The sequence below is a fragment of the Typopeltis vanoorti genome, chromosome 16, assembly GCF_054136105.1.
Source record: "Typopeltis vanoorti isolate ZY-2024b chromosome 16, IOZ_Tvanoo_1.0, whole genome shotgun sequence".
Lineage (NCBI taxonomy): Eukaryota > Metazoa > Arthropoda > Arachnida > Uropygi > Thelyphonidae > Typopeltis > Typopeltis vanoorti.
In genome coordinates, this window is record NC_143564.1 from 54,984,950 (window position 1) to 55,005,733 (window position 20,784).

General features: G+C 35.5%; 1 protein-coding gene across 1 annotated transcript in view; it reads right to left on the minus strand.

The window, feature by feature from the left end:
* The window catches only part of LOC150098029 (uncharacterized), a 995,665-nt gene that overhangs the window by 366,877 nt on the left and 608,004 nt on the right, over positions 1-20,784 (minus strand). Inside the window, exons 29-30 of the mRNA XM_090406661.1 lie at positions 14,585-14,638; positions 192-299 (exon numbers count right to left, since the gene is read on the minus strand). Coding sequence (XP_090262787.1) covers positions 192-299; positions 14,585-14,638 — 162 coding nt within the window. The remainder of the gene's footprint in view (positions 1-191; positions 300-14,584; positions 14,639-20,784) is intronic.

The following is a 20,784-nucleotide window of genomic DNA, read 5'->3' on the forward strand; positions in this document are numbered from 1 at the left end:
CAGGAGAAAAAACAAATCTAAAGACCAAATAAGCACCTCTGTCTCCAAATAAGAAGAGTAATGGTTTCGCACTGGACGTTGAAACCCATTTATTATTCCTAAATACTGCATAAAATACTATTGATAACTATGCCAACCTTAATAGTACATTAGGCTACACTTCATTAAATTTTACACATAAATGAACTTACTGGAGATCCAGGTGTACCCTGATCACCAGGAGATCCTACAGCACCTTGTTCTCCTTTTTCTCCCTGGAGACCAATTTCTCCTTGCTTTCCTGCAGGCCCAGATGGTCCCTAAAACAGAAAAGATGTCAACTTCAATGAATTAAACAAATATATATTATTGGAAAACAGATATTTTTCATAAGTTGGATTACATTTAAAAAATTTACAAAAACTTTGAATACGAAAAAGTTTCATTCAAGAGTTAAAACTTATTTAAAATAAGATAATATTCAGAAATCACTTGAGATGATGAAATTCTGGCCAAACAGAAATAATAATTCTTTCTCATTAAACAAACTGCATTGAATTTTATACATTTTCTACTTAAAAACTGATACTGAATTTATAATGCACTTCATTATAATACAAATCTATTAATATCGTGCGAACAGCCACTACTCCGAAGCTGGAAGGTTAAATTGATTGCAGTCATGAAACTGGAAAAAGATCCAGAATGAAAATATTGAGTGAGTTAAAGACCTATATTATTTTTACACACATCTTGAAAACCTGTCTACAGGATTCTCCCAAAGAAACTAAAAAAGATGCAATTCTTATATTACATATGACATTCTCAAATACAGAGAGCAGAGAGAGAGAGAGAAATGCGGATGTGAACATCGCTGCGCATATAGAAATATGGTTTCCAAAAGGAGACTTCAGTTTCCTCCATAGGACTACTCCTTATTTTAGGTATTTACAATAGAGTTATCATGAGTTCAGATTTTTGGATTTATTTATTGCATTAATTACAGCAGCATAAAAGAAAACATAATACTGATTAATTCTATTTATTTATTTTACAATAAACAGGATTACCAGTTTTACAAGTCTTATTACAGGTATGCTATTTAAAATGCATTTTTTTCATGGCACCAACATATATAAGCAGCAGCTAAGCCTTCCTTGTTCACTTTAATATGAGGAATTTCACCCAATATGGTGACAGTGGAGAGGGAGGATGTATTGGAAATATTTCACAAGTGATTACAAGAAATGCAAGATGTACCAAAAGTGCAAGAATGAAATGACGAATATTAATAATATAAGGAGTGATAAAGAAAGTGTTATATACAGGTAATCCTCGTATAACGCGGATGTTAGGCTTCACAGAAATGCCGCATTATGTGAGTCTCAGATCACATAGAAAAAGTAGGGTTGTGTTCCAAAATCATTTTTTTTTTAAATTATATAAACAACAATGGTATATCCAACAAAAAAAATATTTTTATTTAATTCAGGTAATTCATGTAAGTTAAGAAAATATATAAACTATGAAACAAATACATAGTATAAAAGTATAAAAATTACAAATTGTACTTAAACTTCATTGCACATAATGCATAAATGTTTTAGGCAAAATAAAATGGTGAATATTTTAATCTTTCATAGCACGATGATTTGAGGATTGGTTGATAAACACTGGAAACTTTGAATCCAGGAGCTAATCGTTCACTTTTCGAAATATAGGTCCGTTTTTGCACTTTTTTCCAACATAACCTGGATTCATCCACATTGAACACCTGGTCTGCACTATAAATGTTTATAAACTTTGAGAGTTTTTTTGTTTAATAAGATTTCCATCCATAGGAATTTTCTTTTGAGGTGCAATCTTCTATCGAAATCATAGAGATTTCTCCATTTTTCCATTAGATATCGCGTACACGAGCAACACGCTTTGCACTTATCACTGCCCCATCAAACACTTTCTCGGATTTTATGTTCATTTTGTTTGATTGTTCGAATTGTTGATTCATTTAAATTCAAAGTCCCTGCAAAAACTCCTGGTTTTTCTCTATTTTTCAACCAATCCAAGATTCTGAATATTTTTCTTCAAGAGAAATTAATTATGTTTTCAATGTTGGTTGTTTGCTTTCGTTGCAGTTTGTGGTCATTACTATAAAAATACTTTTTTACAGAAAAAAGCAAGCATTACATATTGTATGTAAGTCACCAGAAAATAAAGTGCTCAGTTTGAGATGAACACACTTATGATTTTTAATGCACTTTCCTGGCAGAAACGAGGACAATTTTAAACAATAAATGTTTTATACAGTAAACAATTGATAAATATTATATAAATAAAATAAATATTTATATTAGGTATTTCCCCTAATATAAATTCGCTACTTATAATTACATGCAGGATACAGGCAGACACAAATTTAACAAAGATAAAATTTGATTTTTAAGTCGCGAGGTGAAAAACATATGAAAAGATAAAGGGTTACTACAATTTGCAGACTGTGTTTTTATAGGAACTGTCTTGTATAAGTACCGCATAAAACAAGGGTTACAATTTTAGACCATGTTATATCGAAACCATGTTATACGAGGGTTACCTGTACATTGTAGTGGAAGGATGGTAAACGAAATGTGACAGACAGTAGGAAATATGTTCAAGGTAATACCGATGATAAGGTGGCAGTGACCAGAAAAACAGCGTACTTACATGGGGTCATTTACACAACATAACATAGGCTCAAGTAACTTGAGAAGCACATTGTGTGTGGTACACAGCAAGGAAAAAAAATTAAAGAAACAGTAAATGGAAACAGTATGAAAGAGGAAGAAACTGTGAATAAGAAGTTATTTGATAAGAAGTTTACATGATGAGAATGTGATTATTATTATTATTCAGTTCTTCATGGAGTCACAAGGCTCATTGTGGGAGGCCCACCTTAGAAAACACAAAGTCTATCACACCACTCCTTGAACTCATTGACAATTCATGCTCTCACAAGCAATGTAACCATTCCTTACCTTCTTGCTAAAAACTTCCAGGGATGGTCCTTTGTCCTCACTCCTTCTCCTTGTTCCACCAAATGAAAGAACTCTCCAGTGTCAACCCTGTAACTGCCTCTCAACAATTTAAAAGTCTCAATCATATCACCTCTCCTTCTATCTACCAAACTCTGCAGTCAACATTCCCTCAACCTGTCTTCATAACTAACACTGTATAGTCTTGATACCATCTTTGTTATCTGCCTCTGGTCTCTTTCCATGGTTAATTTACCCCTTTCAAATCCTGGGGACCAAAGTTGAGCACAATAATCCAGGTGTGGTCTGATCAGGGCATTTTACAATGGAATGACAACTCTTTTATCTCTGGAGATCAGCATCCTTCTCAGTAGTGAAGCAATCCTCTGGGTTACCATCACTACCATTGCAATATGTTAATTGAATTTCAGGTTTCCATCAATCATCACCCTCAGATCCCTTGCCTCCCACATCCCCCATCCAGTACAGTTCCTCCAACAGAGTATGCAGCCTCACCTTAATATTCTCAAACTTCAAGACTTTACATTTAGCTGAATTAAAGTGACAAATTCCACTCATTTTTCAGTTTAATTCTAATAACTCTCCCCAGATTCACATCACCTGCAAACAACTGAATATCCCACTGCAATCTCCTGACACTGTCATTGATATAATGGTTAAACAATACAGAGTCCAAGTACTCAGCCCTGTGGGACCCCACTTGTAATCTTCTGCCTCCTTGATAGTGCTCTCCCATACACAACTCTCTCTGATACCTATCAGACAGCCAATCCTGAATATAGTTCACTAATCTGACATCTAAACCAGTGTGCTGCAATCTAAATACGAGCTTGTCATGTGGCATCCTATCAAATGCCTTTGTACAATCCCAAAAAAAAAAAAAAAATAGGCAGAATATGCCTTTCCCTCATCAACCGCTCTTGTCACTTTATTATAAAAGTCAATCATATTATTAAAACAACAGTGTCCCTTAACAAATCCATGCCAACTCTTACAGATAACATTACCCTCATCTGCCCAATGTGGTAAACGATTGTTCACTAATTTCTCCAAGATCTTAATGGCTACTGATGAAATACAAACTGGTCTATAGTTTGACACTTCCAGTCTGCTACCACCCTTATGCAATGGCACTATCGTACTGTCCTTCTGTTCCTTAGGCAACTTTTCCATGATGAGACTCATTAAAAAGCCAGGTCAATGGAGCTGTCATTTCTTTAGCACATTCTCTCAAAACCCATGATGAAATCCCATCCAGTCCCATTGCTTTATTGACATTCAGAATACTTAGTATTTGAAACACACACACTCTTTTTTTTGCACTTCTAAACCTCGAACATCCTCTATCCCTCTACTATTAAAACCTACTTCTCCAGGGATGAAATACCCCAATAAAGTGTTTATTGAACAACTCCACTATATCCTGATTGGTATTCATTATTGATTTATTATTGGCTGATTGGTCTCTCTCTCTCTCGATTATCATCTCCCAATTTTTATGACTCATGGTCAGATTCATACTTACCATTACACTACCCATGGTAGATCACTGATCAAGTGACACACTAGCAGGAATTTTCATCTGATATAGGCAAAAGTGGGAACATTTTTCTCCAAAAAATATGAGCCAATAATGGGCAGGGATGTTCAATATGCAGCCACTCCCTGGTAGAATGTCATCTACCACCTATTGGTGGTAGATGCCATTCATCGACTGGTGAAACACCACCACTCTACTTATTTGTACCTGAAGTGGTAAAATGCTACAATTAGTTTCCTGAGCAGGGGATTCTATCCATCCATCTCCCTCTTCTCCATGCAGTCTGAGTAACATGACTAACATACTTAGACTCAGACCTTACTCTATTTCGAGGGTACAGCAGTTAAAACTGTATAGTATATGGGTCCGAACCAGTTAGTAATGAATCAGGAGGCTTTCCGGACAACTGATGCATAATCCTGCCACCACATACTCTGCCAGGCCATGCCTGGTGAGGGAGTCTGAGAAGTGGTATGTGTGAGGCACTGTCAAGGACTGGTTGCTCTATGTATGAGTGTCATGTTCACAAATCTATCTCTCCCCACTGCATGTCCACACTAGTTTACTTTCATCTAATAACAAACCTAAAATGAAAAATGAAACAGACAAACAATGACAGCAACATAGCAAACATGATAAATCTTCTTGAACAACTAGTTCATCCAAATAATTGAAATCAAACACAATATTCCAAACTTTGACACTACCCCCACCCCTTCCAAAAAAAAAAAAAATCCACATTCACTTCACAAACATCCACAGCATAAATTCAAACATAAATGACATCCAAACCAGATATCCTTCTCTTAACAGAATTACAGCTACATTACGGGAATTTTGGATGGATTGAGGGATGAATGCTTTTATGACACTGAGGATAATTTCTGTGACTCACTCAGTGCAGGCGTCTGGGTTAGAAGAACAGAAGAAATAGTCATGCCACCTTTAATGCCCAAATTATACTCTTCATGATTCATTTCACCACAAATGTGGTACCTGAGCCATTCTCTGACAGGCAATGTTGGAACATAGCCTGTCAGAGAATGCCAAATTTAGAATCCCTGATTTTTAACCTACTCTGGCTGAAGGTTTCCTCTCTGCTTAGTGATTCAAATGCTGCAATTACTGGTCTCCAAACTCTGAAAATCACAAAGAACTCTTCATGAATCTCGACCATCTGCATTTCAGCCACTCAAACAGTGAAGTTGTCATCCTAGGTGACCTGAATGTGAATGTGCACAATTCCAACTGGCTCTCCATCTCCAACACTAAATATCAAGCCAGATTTGATGTGGAAGTTTTTGCTATAAGCAACAATCTAATGCAAATTGTGCAGCTACCTACCCAAATTCCAGATAATCTCCTCCACTCTCCCAATTACCCTTGATCTTTTTTTAAACTAATTCTCCTTCCAGACACACTACAGAATTTACCTCTCCTCTTGGCAACACAGACCACAATCTAGTGAAGGTTTCCAGTCTCACAGAACACCCCTCTTCCAACCACACCAAACCCAGTGTCTTCTGGCACTACAATGACACAAAATGGGATGATCTCCAGAACTACTACTCTTCTTTCTCATAGCATGACTATTTCTTTCTGCTCTTCTAACCCAGACACCTGCATTGAGTGAGTCACAGAAATTATCCTCAGTGTCATAAAAGCATTCATCCCTCAATCCATCCAAAATTCCCGTCCACTTTCCAAGCTCTGGTTCAGGAGGTTTCACAGACAAGTAGAGCATAATGCTGCTACTGCCACATACTTTGCCAGGTCGTGCCTGGTGAGGGAGTCCAAGAAATGGTAGACAAACTCCAAATTTTGTCTTACTGGTCTTAATCTCACACCAAACTGCTTCAAATGAACAGTTATCCCCCCCCCCACCCTGTCTCCTATTCTTTTTGGTTGCAATCATCGCGACCATTGCGATTCATCTGCGATCATCAACAGTACTCCTTCCCCCCATCCTATCATCTCTATTTTCTCTGAAAATACTAAACCCTTCACATTCAATCCCTGTAACTACATCATCATCATCTGCTGTTAGCCAAGTCTCACTAATGCCTATAACTTTTGGTGAGGTTGCACTAATCCAACAAACAATGCCAAAAACTCGTCCCTCTTGTTTCCTGATACTTCTGGCATTAGTATAGAAAAATGGCAACATCCCTATATTCCCCCACCCACCTTTGCTTCCTGAATTGACTAACCTGTTCAATATTTTTGCTTGAGAGACTAGATTCCTCACTTAGTCATTCTCACATTCACTAGCTTCATGGTTGTCTTCACACAAACTTACTTGCTTCCACTGTAATTGCTTAAGTTTTCTTGAATTTGCATCAGCATGCTCGGTGAACAGCGCTCTCTCTAGACATCTAACACCAAAACCATTCCAATGTAGTCCATCTGCATTGTTCAAATCCTTCTTTCTGTCAAACAGAAACAACAGATCCACAAATTCTACATCATTTCTTTTGCACAATCTATGTATAGACTCATTGGCTATCAGTGCACTCCTCCTCAGTTTGCCTCTCTCATAGTGTGATAGGAGACTTACAATCTTCATCTTCTCATTCTTCAGTTTTGCCTCTTCTAACAATTCCTTTACATCTTCCCTCCATAGAATACTTCTCGTCTCTCGAATTATTGGTACCAACCAAGACAATCATTCCTTTCTACTTACCTTTTTGCATCACGAATTTTTGCACGTGGGAAACGCGATTTTGTCATAGTTTAGTTAAGTACTCCCCTGATTATTGAATCTCCATGCATAATTTTCTCCTTTACTTGTTTTTTCTTGTTTGCTCAGTTGGTCTTTATTATTCTTTCGGATCATCTGCTTCTCTCTTTTTTCAGCCCTGCTTAACTCTTGCTGCTTCTGCAGTTTTTCGATTTCGCACTTTGTCCTATGAAGGATAACATTTAAGCACATTATTTCTTTATTGATATCTATTTTGATACCATCTATTCCCCCGGTTGCATGTTTGATATTAACATAATTTTTCCTCTAATCATTGGTATTTGTTCCATTCTTGTTACCTAACTTCTTTTCTCCAACTTCTTTCCACATATTCTTTAATTTTCTCAATGCATTACACATTTCACTTACACTACACTGAATAATATCCCACAAATTCAAATTGCTGTACAACATAGTCTTCACCGCCATTGTTCATCGTGTTGGTGCAATGTTGAAAATATTACAATAAATATCACAATAAAAATGTTATAAATATATTAATACTCTAAAAACACAAAAATCTACACTAATACACACTATAATACTCTAATTTTCTGATAAAAAAACACAACAAAACAAAAACAGATAAAATCACTAATTTCACACAAGCGCTAAATTACACGACCACTCGCAATATAACCTCAAACCCTCTTGTCATAATATAACCTTCAAAATAAGTGCTACCAGTGTCCAGACTAGGTAAGTTTACCCATGTTGCAAGGAGTTGACTGTCTTTGTAACTAGGCTATCTGTATATTATTATTATTGTTCCGGGAAACTCCAAGGAGTCGACAGACTCATCAAGGGAGGCCCTAACATCATGTCTGGAACAAATATTCAACATTCACACAGTATCTATCATATCTTGCCTTGAACTCATTCACGGTCGTAGCACCCACAACAGACTCTGGAAGCTTATTCCACTCATTCACCACTCCCCAAGCAAAAAACCTAGCTCTAACACCCCTGTCAACCACGCTCTTGCCCAGCTTTTATGCATGGCCCCTAGTCCTCCCACCACCAGTCATATTTTCAAAAATATCTTCTGGATCAATCTTATAAAAACCCTTCAGTAATTTGAATGTCTCAATCATATCACCCCTCCTTCGCCTATCGTCCAATTTCTGCAACCCACAAATCCTCAACCTATTCTCATAAGGTTCATTCCACAGACCTGCTATCATCTTGGTCACTCGTCTCTGGACCCTCTCCACTTCCTCCCCATCACGAAGAAACTCTGGTGCCCATAACTGGGCACAGAAGTCCAGATGGGGTCTTATCAAGGCTCGATACAGAGGAACAACAACTTGTTTGTCTCTGCATATTAAAGTATTTTTCAGAACCCAAGTGATTTGGTGAGCTGTTTTAGTCACTTTTGCAATGTGCCCCCTAAACTTCAACTCCCTATCCACCAGCGAAGCTCTAATATTCTATAAAAGCTCTAATATTCTATCCGATATAAGATATAAAAGCTCTAATATTCTATCCAAAATTCTAAGCTCCAATATGTATATAAAAGCTCCAATATTCTCCAATAGTCCAATGGAAATAAGACTTCTATAATTAATTTAGTACTCAGTATCTTAATGGGACAAGCTCCCACTGATGAGACCTTGGTAAAGTCAAACTGCTCTGGGTTTTCATCATTGCTTAAATACAAGGCAATGCAAATATCTCAAAAGAAATACACTATGCATTACCTAAGACTAGAGAAAATTTATATGAATGAACTGCCTTTGTAAAAGTAGACTAGTTGTTTAGATAATTCAGGTGTAAACTTTTGTTTGCTCACACTTTAAGTAAAAGTTAAAGACGATATCATTTATTTATAGTATAACTGACTTTCTGACTCTGTATGGGGAAAAAATGCTACCACATAAAATTTGTTTAGCTACATTTGTTTACTAATGCCTAGCATTAACTTACAGATCATTTTACTTCATAAAAAATTTTCTACAAAACAGTATGGGAAAGCATGATTTACATTAGAAACATGAAATTTTTGTTAGTTTTTTTTATTTTTTATTAATTAACACACTCTCACAGGACATGTTTATTTCTATGACAGTACAATGAATACTCTTAAAATAAATAAATAAAAATGACTTTATTTTTAATTATCCATCTATTCCTTTTATATTGATGACAATATTTCTAAAACAGCACAATTAATGAATGTATTTATTTAGAAAAATAAATATAAAATGGCATGTTCCTATAGTCGATGATGACTTTCCATATTCTCAAAAGGGATATCGAATCAGCAATGTTTAGGTTCATATGTTTATCTACCAATTATAGCATGCATCTCTTAAATTATTTTCATTTTTTCAATAAGCTTAAGTCTATGATCTGCTATGATAATAAAAACTGAAATTAGCAACAAAATTTTAGCAAAGTAAACATTGCTTTTATATTTAAGTCATATCCTATTCCATTAAAGAAACATGCATCATGTCTCAGAGATGTGAAAGTTTCATTATTGTTGTTATTATTATTATTATTATTATCCTCAGATAAGCTTACATATAAGCTTCGAGGATGAAAGCAAAGAAATTAGTTCTCATCCAAGATGCATCATATGTAACCAAATGCATGTAATGTACGTATCACGTGAAAACCAATGTATGTAATGTATGTATTATATGTAAACCAATGTACGTAATGTAAATATCACATGTAAACAAATGTCAGTAATGTATCATATGTAAACAAATGTATGTAATGTATATAATAATTGTAACAAATGTATGTAATGTATATAATAACTGTAACAAATGTATGCAATGTAAAAAAAAAAATTCTTTTAAATGTAAATCATGAGTTTACACCGTATGTTTGTGAGAATAAGGAAACATAATATTTAGATTGCATATGTGTAAATAGTGTTGTATAATCACACCTTTTCAAACTTGAAAAAAAAAAAAAAATAGTAAACTACAACACGTAATATTATACAACTTATGTAACTCTGAACAATATAATTGTAAATTATTATTATGATGGTTATATATAAAAAAAAAAAACTGTTATCATCATTACTATTTAAATCTCATTATATGTAGCACAAAGTGCTGAACCTTGTAAAATAATATACTGAATAGATGATCATTGTACATATGTAAATATTTGAAAGAACAATAAAAAAAAATAATAAATAAATAAAATAAAAATTCCTCCAAGGAATTCAAGGACTCATCAAGTGAAGTTCCCTTTCAGCCAATATGTATCATATTATACCAAATACTTATTATATCTCTCCATTCCACATATTCACCGCAAATTGTAAGAAGAACCTGGATCTCACATGCTTCTTAATTACAAGCTTCATAATGCTTCTTAATTAAATCAGGCAGCTTCCAATATGACCTAAAGTTCTACCAACACATATCCATAATCTGCAAAACCCTACTTGTATCTATATTGAATGATTACTTATTGACTTCTATGTCTCTATCATATCTTCTCTTGCATGTCTATTTTGCAAACTTTGAAGAACACATGCCCTCAGCAATTCTAGAATTCATGCAATTCCACAGAGCAATTATCATCTTCATTAACTGTCATGAGCTCTTATCAAATCTCTCTTTCAACAGAGAGTTACCTGATTATATGACTTAGCCACCTTAGTCATGCAGCCTTCAAATTTAAACTCTCCATCCACTATAATCTGACAAGTCTCCACTTCATATACTGACTATTGGCAGCAAAATCCCATTAATAATGATACTCAGCCTGTGGTCCTTCATCCAAAATATATAATTTGGCAACATCATCATCATCAAATTCCTGTCATGTATCCTCAAGGGGGTGTACAGGATATGATAGTACTACACGAAAAATTTACATCATTACTAACTTCCAATCTACAATTTTCCTCCAAAACAGTCTGTTACTTGTCAAGACTCCAACATTATCAGATCTTATATTTCTATCGTCTAAGGCACTTTGTACCATATCAATCCGCCTATATCATGGTCTTCCTCTGGGTCGTTTTGCTGCCAACCTGGCAGAGAACACTTGTTTTGCTAATCTTTCTTCGCCCATTCTAAGGTATTCCTGGATATTGACAATGTCAAATTCTTTCCTAATATCGTTGTTTTTAATATGATACTGCCATTGATGCCATCTGTTCATGCCTATAATCTTTCTCAGGACTCTCATATCTGCGGTCTCTAGTCCTTGGTCAAGTGTTTTACTTCTGACCCAGCTCTCAGATCCATAAGTTAAAACTGGTTTGAACACTGTCCTGTATACAGCTAATTTAGTGTTCCGACTAATTTCTCTCTTATTCCATAGGAATTTATTCAGTTGACTTCCCACTATACCAGCTTTGCTGATTCTGTTGTCTATTTCTACATTTAATTTACCATCTTCACTAAAAATCGTGCCTAAATAACTGAAATGTTTTACTTGTTCCACTGGTTCTCCATTCAAAACACAGTTGACATTTTCAATGATTCTGCCTTTTTTCATTGTCTTTGTCTTTATATTGCTGACCTTCATATCATATCTATTACAACGGTTATTCAATTTAGTCAGTGAATCTTGCAGATGTAGCGGATTTATTAAAAAGTATAACATCGTCCGCATAAAGCAAAGAGCTGACATTAACATCTACAATTTTGATATCATCTTTAATACCACTTTCCTTCATAATGTGATCCATATAGATAATAAATAACAGATGGGATAATGTACATCCTTGTCTCACACCAGATTTAACATTAAACCATCTTCCTGTACTTCCTTCAATTCTAACTGCTGACTTACAACTCAAACAAAGACTAAATATTGCTTGATATATGGCCCCATTGACACGCTATAATGCAGCGTATTGAATAGTTTCGCTCTTGACACCTTGTCATATGCCTTTTCCAGATCTACAAAACTTAAATACAGATATTTGTTATATTCCCATGCTTTCTCAACTATTTGTCGTAAAGTGAAGATCTGATCCTGATAGCCTCTATTTGGCCTGAATCCAGCTTGTTCTTCACCAAGCTTTTCTTCCACAATTCTTCTCAACCGTTTCTCAAGTATACTTGCATAGATCTTGTCAAGAACACTCAGTAGGGAAATACCTCTGTAATTCTCACATTCAGTTTTATTTTCCTTTTTATATATGGGTACTATTAGAGCTCTATGCCAATCATCAAAAATTCGTCCTCTCTCCAGACATTCTGAACTATGTAGTGCAGCCACTGTAAGACTTTTATACATACTTCAGCATTTCTGGTTGAATATCTACTCCTGCTGCCTTTCCACATTTAAAGCTTTTGATGGCTTTTTCTACTTCAAGTATGGATATGTATTCCTGACTGCATGCCTGGTCAGTGTTTTTTACCACTGTGTTGTCATCACTGCTTGTTTCATTTAGCAGTTTTTCAAAGTAATTACTCCATACTTCAAGGATATCTGTTTCTCCTGTTTTCATGTCACCTTTATCATCTCTAACTCCTTTTACAGCACTCTTTCCTCCATTCCTAAGCTTCTTCAACAACCTCCAGAATATTTTGCCACCTTCTTGATATTTATTTTCTATATTCTTGCCAAAGTCCTCCCATGACTTTTGTTTAGCTAGTTTTACACACTGTTTAGCTTTCTTACATTTGTCTCTGTATTCTCTAAGAGCATAAGCTGACTTATTTGCTAGGAATTTTTGATATGCTTTCTTCTTTTCCTTCACTGCCTCTTTAACTTCCTGTGTCCACCATGGAGTTCTAATTTTTCTATCCTTGCAGACAACTTCACCACATGCTTCTCTAGCTGAATCAATCAGGGTTTTCTTCAAGGCTTGCCACTGAATCTCCAAGGTTTAGTTCCTGTTCTCAAACTCTTTCATTTTTTCTTCAATAATCTTTGTGTATTTTAGTCTACAGTTCACATCTGAGAGCTGCTCAACTTTTATTCGCTTTAAAACTTTCTTACATGTTATTCTTTTCAATATGAAATTCAATTTTATCCTGCTCAAGATTAAATAGTGATCACTTCCAATTTCAAATCTTCTGTACACTCTGGTGTCCTGCACATGGTAGAAAACATCACTATCAACAATAACATAGTCAATGAGACTTTTCTTACTCCTTGCCTCTTCTCTCCATGTGAATTTGTGCACATTTTTATGTTGGAACATGGTGTTAGTAATAACCAGTCCATGTCCTGCGCAGAAATCCAACAGATATTTGCCATTATTATCAGCTTTGCTCTTTTCTCCAAATTTTCCCAAAATATTTTTGTATGTCTGATAATCACTTTCTACTCTACTATTTAGATCCCCAACAAGGACCAACTTTTCCTTTTTCATTGTGTCAGTTGCTTTTTCTAAAGCATCAAAAAATTCCTCCACTTCTACCTTAGTAGAACCTTCTGTGGGACCATAGGCACAAATAAGTCTCATTGTCCAGTTCCCCATTCTCATATTTGCCCACATTACTCTACTTGAAATTGTCTGCCATTCAAGAAGATTAGCCTCGTATTTTGTGTTGAATACTATGGCTACTCCTTCTTTTCCTTGATTGTCATTGCCTGAATATAACATTTTGTATTTATTGCTCAGAAAGATCTCACCAGTTTTTGTCTTTTTTGTTTCAGTCACCCCTATTATGTCGATCTGGTACTTATCTAATTCCTCAGCTAGCTCCATTTCTTTGCCATTCAGGCTTCTTATGTTGATAGTACCAATCTTTAACTCTGGTGATGTTGAGTTGGGGTATGTTTTCAGATTTGTGTTTTTTTTGTTTTTTTTCAGAATTTGGCAACAATGAACTAAAATTCATTGTCATCTGTCCATATAACCAGTGTGTTAAAGTCAATCTGTAGGGATTCTGTATCAACTATGTCCTTACCACTCTCTCTCCCTCCAACTTAGCATCACCAGATAATTGGATATCACCCCCTCCTAGACAAACCTTAATATATTTAATATAGAAGATAAGCACCAATGGCCCATATATGCTTCTGTGGTACACCACTAGTCACAATTTTTCTCTTATACTCAAATGCCTCAATACACTTTAATATCTAAAAATATATATTTCAAACTTCATAAGTGTTTGTACATTATACAAGGCAAAAATTAAGCAATTGTTATGCTACATAAGAAATTCTGTAGTAATTTTAATAATTTTGAGAAGTGTATATTTCTTGTTTCTCAACTATGAATACTCTAGAGAACTTAAAGAGTATTTGTAATCAGATATGGCTGAAAATAAAAATGAAGTCTATGTGAAATATGAAACCCACAATATAGAGTTCACAGTATAGTTTCCAATAAATCCTTGAAAAACTTACAGGTTTTCCTATGGTTCCTGGAAGACCCATATTTCCAGATTCTCCTGGTGGTCCCTGAAAAAGTTTTGCAATTTGGGTAAAAAAAAGTTTGAATAGCAAACAATAAAAATTTAAACAATCAAATTAGATACATAGAAAAGCCCATTTCTGGTTCATTATAACATATTTTTAGTATCTTATGTCAGACCTGAAATGCTACATGAGAACAAGATCTTAGTACTATTTAAATTTAGTATGATGATAATAATAGTCTATAATAAATTGATACATTAATTTTTTCCAAAGTATCAAATATTTTCTTTTGAAAAACAATAATAGTCATATTTTTCTGTTCTTCATATCCTTTGTTCACTTAGTTCTAAGTCATCTAGTTTATTAAAAACATGTCTTGAATATTTGACACAAGGTGTATTCAATTCTTTTCTAGAAGTTTTAGGAAAGTAATATGATTACTTTTCTAAAAATGTTAAAACTATTAGGCAACTTAATAATTCCTGTATCAGAAGATTCTTGATTAATTTTTCCTTCCAATATTAACCTTGCTGATGTAACTCTATTTCATCTATACACATCTTGCATATCAGAATATTTGCTTTTCCTTCTTTTACAAGAAACACCTTGAAACTCTCCATATAATTAATCAGTCAAGTCCCTGCTGGAAAATGCTGTTCTTGACAAAAGACTTGTTAAATATAATTATTTAAAAGTGTAAGAATGAAATTCCAATTAAACAAAGCTTTAAAAATAATATCCTTAAGTGATGGATACAGGAGTCTAATAAGAGGGATGGTGTTTGTACACTGGGTGATGAAATTTACCCCCCCCCCTGCCACACACACATCTATTGACAATTCATTTTCTTCATTATGTAAAAGTAAATCTGTTAGAAATTTGTATTATTATTATTATTATTTTATTAATAAATAATAAATTATGATAATATAATTTATTATTATATTTATCTTAATAAATAAAAGAAAAAGTTGGTTCTTGATGAAGATCGAAGCAGCAGATGAGCAAAGATTATCAGATATACAGAAATGTTTTGAGGAACATTTGGAGAAAAGGGGAGAAATTGTGGATAGTTAGAGCTTTATACTCCAGGCACAAGAATGTTGATGAGATTTGAAACAGGAAGTGATCATTTAATGCTGAGAAGGATAAAATAAAGTCCTTGTTGAAAAGCAGAGAGAAGCAAAATGCTGCAAAAGTAATAAAAATATTCAAAGTTGAGCAGATGTAAAATTGTATTACCAAATATAAAAATATTATTCAAGAAAAAATGAACAAGACTGAAAACAAGAATCAAGCCTTGAAGAACTCAGTGGGATACTTGGAATAAACATTGACAAAAAATAATTCAGCCAGGAAGGCATTGATCAAACTGTTTGCAAGAATATAAAAATTTGAACTCTAGGGTAAACTCAGGAAATTAAAGAAGTCCTGAAGGGAATAAGATGAAAATTTACAAAAGCTATGATGTGTAAGAGAATGGATAAAGAAAAGTTATGGAGAGACTTGAACAAGAATATTTAAGATAAATATCAGGAAGGTGGCAAAATGTTTTGGATGACTGAGGAATGGAAGAAAGAGTTCTGTAAGAGGAATCAGAGATGATTGTTATTATTATTATTATTATTGTTCCGGGCAACTCCAAGGAGTCGACAGACACATCGAGGGAGGCCCTAACATCATGTCAAGAACAACTATTCGACATTGACGCAGTATCTATCATACCTTGCCTTGAACTCGTTCACGGTCGTAGCACCCACAACAGACTCTGGAAGCTTATTCCACTCATTCACCACTCTCCAAGTAAAAAACCTAGCTCTAACTCCCTTGTCAACCACACTCTTGCCCAGCTTCCATGCATGGCCCCTAGTCCTCCCACCACCAGTCATATTTTCAAAACTATCTTCTGGATCAATCTTATAGAAACCCTTCAGTAATTTGAATGTCTAAATCATATCACCCCTCCTTCGCCTATCGTCCAATCTCTGCAACCCACAAATCTTCAACCTATTCTCATAAGGTTCATTCCACAGACCTTCTATCATCTTGGTCACTCGTCTCTGGATCCTCTCCACTTCTTCCCCATCACGAAGAAACCCTGGTGCCCATAACTGGGCACAGTAGTCCAGAAGGGGTCTTATCAAGGCTTGATACAGAGGAACAACAACTTGTTTGTCTCTGCATGTTAAAGTATTTTTCAGAAGCCAAGTGATTTGATGAGCTGATTTAGTCACTTTTGCAATGTGTCCCCTAAACTTCAATTCCCTATCCACCAACACTCCCAAATCCCTGGCCTCATCAATCTCCTGGAGTACGGTTCCACCAATGCGATATACTGCTGCTATTCTTTTCACCCCAAAGTGCATAACCTTACACTTTGCCACATTAAATTGACATCTATTTTTCCTAGCCCAGTCCTCCAAACTATCCAAATCATCCTGTAAAATTTTGACATCCTGTGCACTCACAATTGCTCTACCCAACTTTGCATCATTAGCAAACAAGTGAACACTTCCTCTCAAATCCTTTCCTATATCATTGATGAACAAATTGAAAAGTAGTGGTCCAAGAACAGAGCCCTGCAGCACACCACTAGTCAAAAGCCGTCTTTTAGACTCCACTCCTGCATAAACCACTCTCTGGTATCTCTCCTTCAACCTGATTATTACTATTATTATTACGTAACACCTCCAGGTAGTGCAATGACTCATCGAGGGAGGGTATCAACTCTACATCGCCACCAATCGCAACTACCTTCATCATCTACACCAATGCCATCTACTGCCGACTACCACTACTACTATTTTCATAATCATCCATGTGCACGGCAGGATTCGAACCAGCAGCCTTTTGGCTGGAGTGTGGATACACTAACCACTCAGCCAATCAGGCCAACTGCTTCATATAGACTGAAAATAAGTACATTCAGGATGTCTGTAGTGATTACTTTCAAAGACTGTTAAATGAAACAGCACTGAGAAATCAATGGTAGAGAGTACCAAGAAGATGTGGTCAGGAGTGTATATCAATACTTGAGATTGATCAGAATGAAATATGGAAAGACAGCAGGAATATATGATATCTGGCCAGAAATGCTCAAATATGGAAGTATTAAAGTTTTGCAGTGGCTGCACTGCATAATTCAGAAGGCATGGTCAGAAGGTTAAATTCTAAATGATTGGAGTATGGAGGATGCTATCGAGTACTGGGGAGTACCATAATAGGTCTCATCATGCCCATCTGTGAAACGAGAAATACAACTGAATGTCAGAATTACAGAGGAATTTCTTAGCTAAGTATTTCAGGTAAGATTTGTTTATAATTATTATGTACACTAATGCCAAACGTATTTGGAATAATGGTAACGAGTTTATGGCATTGGTTGGCTTAATTTAGCAAAAAAGTTATAGGCATTAATGAGACTTGCATGACATTGTTATATCTATCATACAGTTATAACAATGGAATGCAAATGATATAATATCTTCAGAAAGGAGAGAAGGAATGGGATGAGAAGACTAGTTTGCTAATGATAGCAGAAGAACTGAAGCCAAAAAGAGAAGTACATCCAGTAAACGGGGATGCAGAGAGAAGTTTATTTGATGCTGCCTGATGTGAAATAGAAGCCAACAGCATGATATATATACAATCAGTTGTTGCTGTAATCCAAGGGTTACAAGGGTTGTGGGTGTAAGGAAGAATGAGGATGGCATGCATTAGCAAATTAGCATAGAGTGCAGATTGAGTAATTATTATGGCAGATTTCAACTATGGTGGCATAGATTGAGAGGAGGAATGGTCACAGGGCAGGAAATGGAAATTATAGAGCAGCTAAGAACCCATTACCTGAGACAGCATGCAATGGAGGAGACACAAGGCTTGAGAATGCTTGAACTGGTCATAGTATCAGAGAACTTAACAATGCCCAATCCAGTTATGCTGCCTCCAACTAGGGAAAAGTAATCATGAGATCTTGACATGGGAGAATGCCATACATGCAGAATTTTCTGTCAAGAAGGGATATATGCGGAATTACAAAGCAGGTGATTATAACAAGCTGAGGAGTCAGCTTTCAGAAGTGCCATGGCATAAGAATTTGGAGGAAGAGAGATGTTTGTGGTGCATGGAAGTGGTCAAAGGGTGTTTGGAGAAAGCAGTATCAGACTATATACCCAGAGTTAGAAGTATATATCAGGTAGGACTTACAAGGATGAATAGAATCATTAAACAGGAATTTCAGAGAGAAAATGATATGGAGGAAGTATAAAGAAAAAGGTGAATAGCATGCCCAGGAGAAGTATAAGGCACAGGCAAGAATGATGACCTGCATCATAAGGACACCAAAATGAATTATGAGAGAAGAGAAAGCCAAAAAAAAGTCCTAAAGAGTTATATCACTATGTGAAAGTAAAATGAGGAATGACAGATGGTAAGGAGGTAACAGAAGCAAAACAAAGCTGAGTTACTGAGCCATAATTTGGTAGTAGAACAATGACAGCCAAGATATTTTTGTTGAATCAGTTAAGTTTGTGTGATTTTGTATAGTGTAGAATTTGTGAGATGGATTCATTGCAAAAGTTAAAATTGTGGAAGGAGAGTGAAATTGGTGAGCAAGTCTGTAGTAAGGGTTTTGAGAGTGAGTGCAGAGAGAACAAATTATGACAGTACAGAGGGAAGGGATCATCAAGATTTCATCCCTGGAAAAGTGTGGTTAGCAAGGGTGTGAACACTACATTTTTCGTTTGGAGAGTAATGAATGAATGAATGGAATGGATTACCAGAGTTAGTTATGAGTGCTTTGGCTGTTAATGGATTCAAGGAGAAGTACAATAGTTTGGGTCGCCTATAACGAGTTCTTTCGACACCACAGAGCTATGTAATATAATAAAAAATCATAATAATTAATGTGAACATGGATAATTAATGTGATTAATTATCCCTTGCATAATTAATGTGAACATGGCCATGGGATTAGATGGCATATCAACTCATGTATTATTAGAATGTGCAAGGGAATTATCAGCTGCTCAGACCGGGCTGTTTAATTTAAGTCTCAGTATTGGCACCTTCACAGTAGAAAGAGGACAAAATAATATCACTGCATAAAAGGTTTCTAAGACAGAAGCAACAAATTATAGGCCACTCAGTATCTAACGAGTGGTGGTAAAGTTATTGGAGAAACTGATAAAAGACATAATTTAGGAGTTGAGGGGGGAGATAGAAATATGATATTTTACAAGATGCAGCATAATTTTGTAAAGTTTAAGAATTGAGCAAGAATACTGAAAATAAATATCAGGAAGGTGGCAAAATGTTTTGGATGACTAAGTAATGGAGGAAAGAGTTCTATAAAAAGAATCAGATGATTCCTTTTGCCTGAGTGATTTGTTTACTTTTTATAATAAAATTACAATGGAGTTGGATAAGAGAAATGGTTATTCATTGATACTGCTGGACTTTGCAAATGGCATTTGAGAGGATTCCACATAGAACTTTCTTGCATAAATTGGACATAAATTCTATTGATTTGAACTAGAGGGTGGATGGACAGATGGAATTTAGAAGAAGGCAAGTGACTAGTGGTGTACCAAAGGGCTCACTACTTGGTATTCCGTAGTTTAGTTTGTATATCAATGATATAGGAAACGATTTGATAGGAAATATTCAAGTTGTTTGCTGATGATGCAAAGCGCGATAGTAAGCAGTTGTGGCCGAGGGGTAAAGGCGATGGATTCAAAATCCATTTGGGTATTACTGTGCAGGTTCGAACCCTGCTGGCTTCGAAGAGTCTTTTGATCTCCTTGTTTGACTCTGCATCCCACTGACGAGACCTCAATAAAGGTTGAAAACGGTCTGGGTAGTGGCCATTCCCTTAATGCATAGCAGTATACATGTCCGCAAGGAGATGTGCTTTGCATTATGGGAGATACTGAGACAAGGAGTGATGATAGCTTGGCCCACCTTTGCTCGGAGTTGCCTGGTGTTGCACTACCTTACCTCAGACCTTACCTACCTTACCTACCTGGTGTTGCACTACCTTACCTTACCAACTACCTTACTACCTATCCTGAAGATATTTTCAGGTGCAAACTTTGTTTGCTTACACTTAGATAAAGGATTAAACTAAATTTATTATATTCTAACCAATTTTTTATTGTAGGACTGGAATATGTGGATGCATGGAGTGC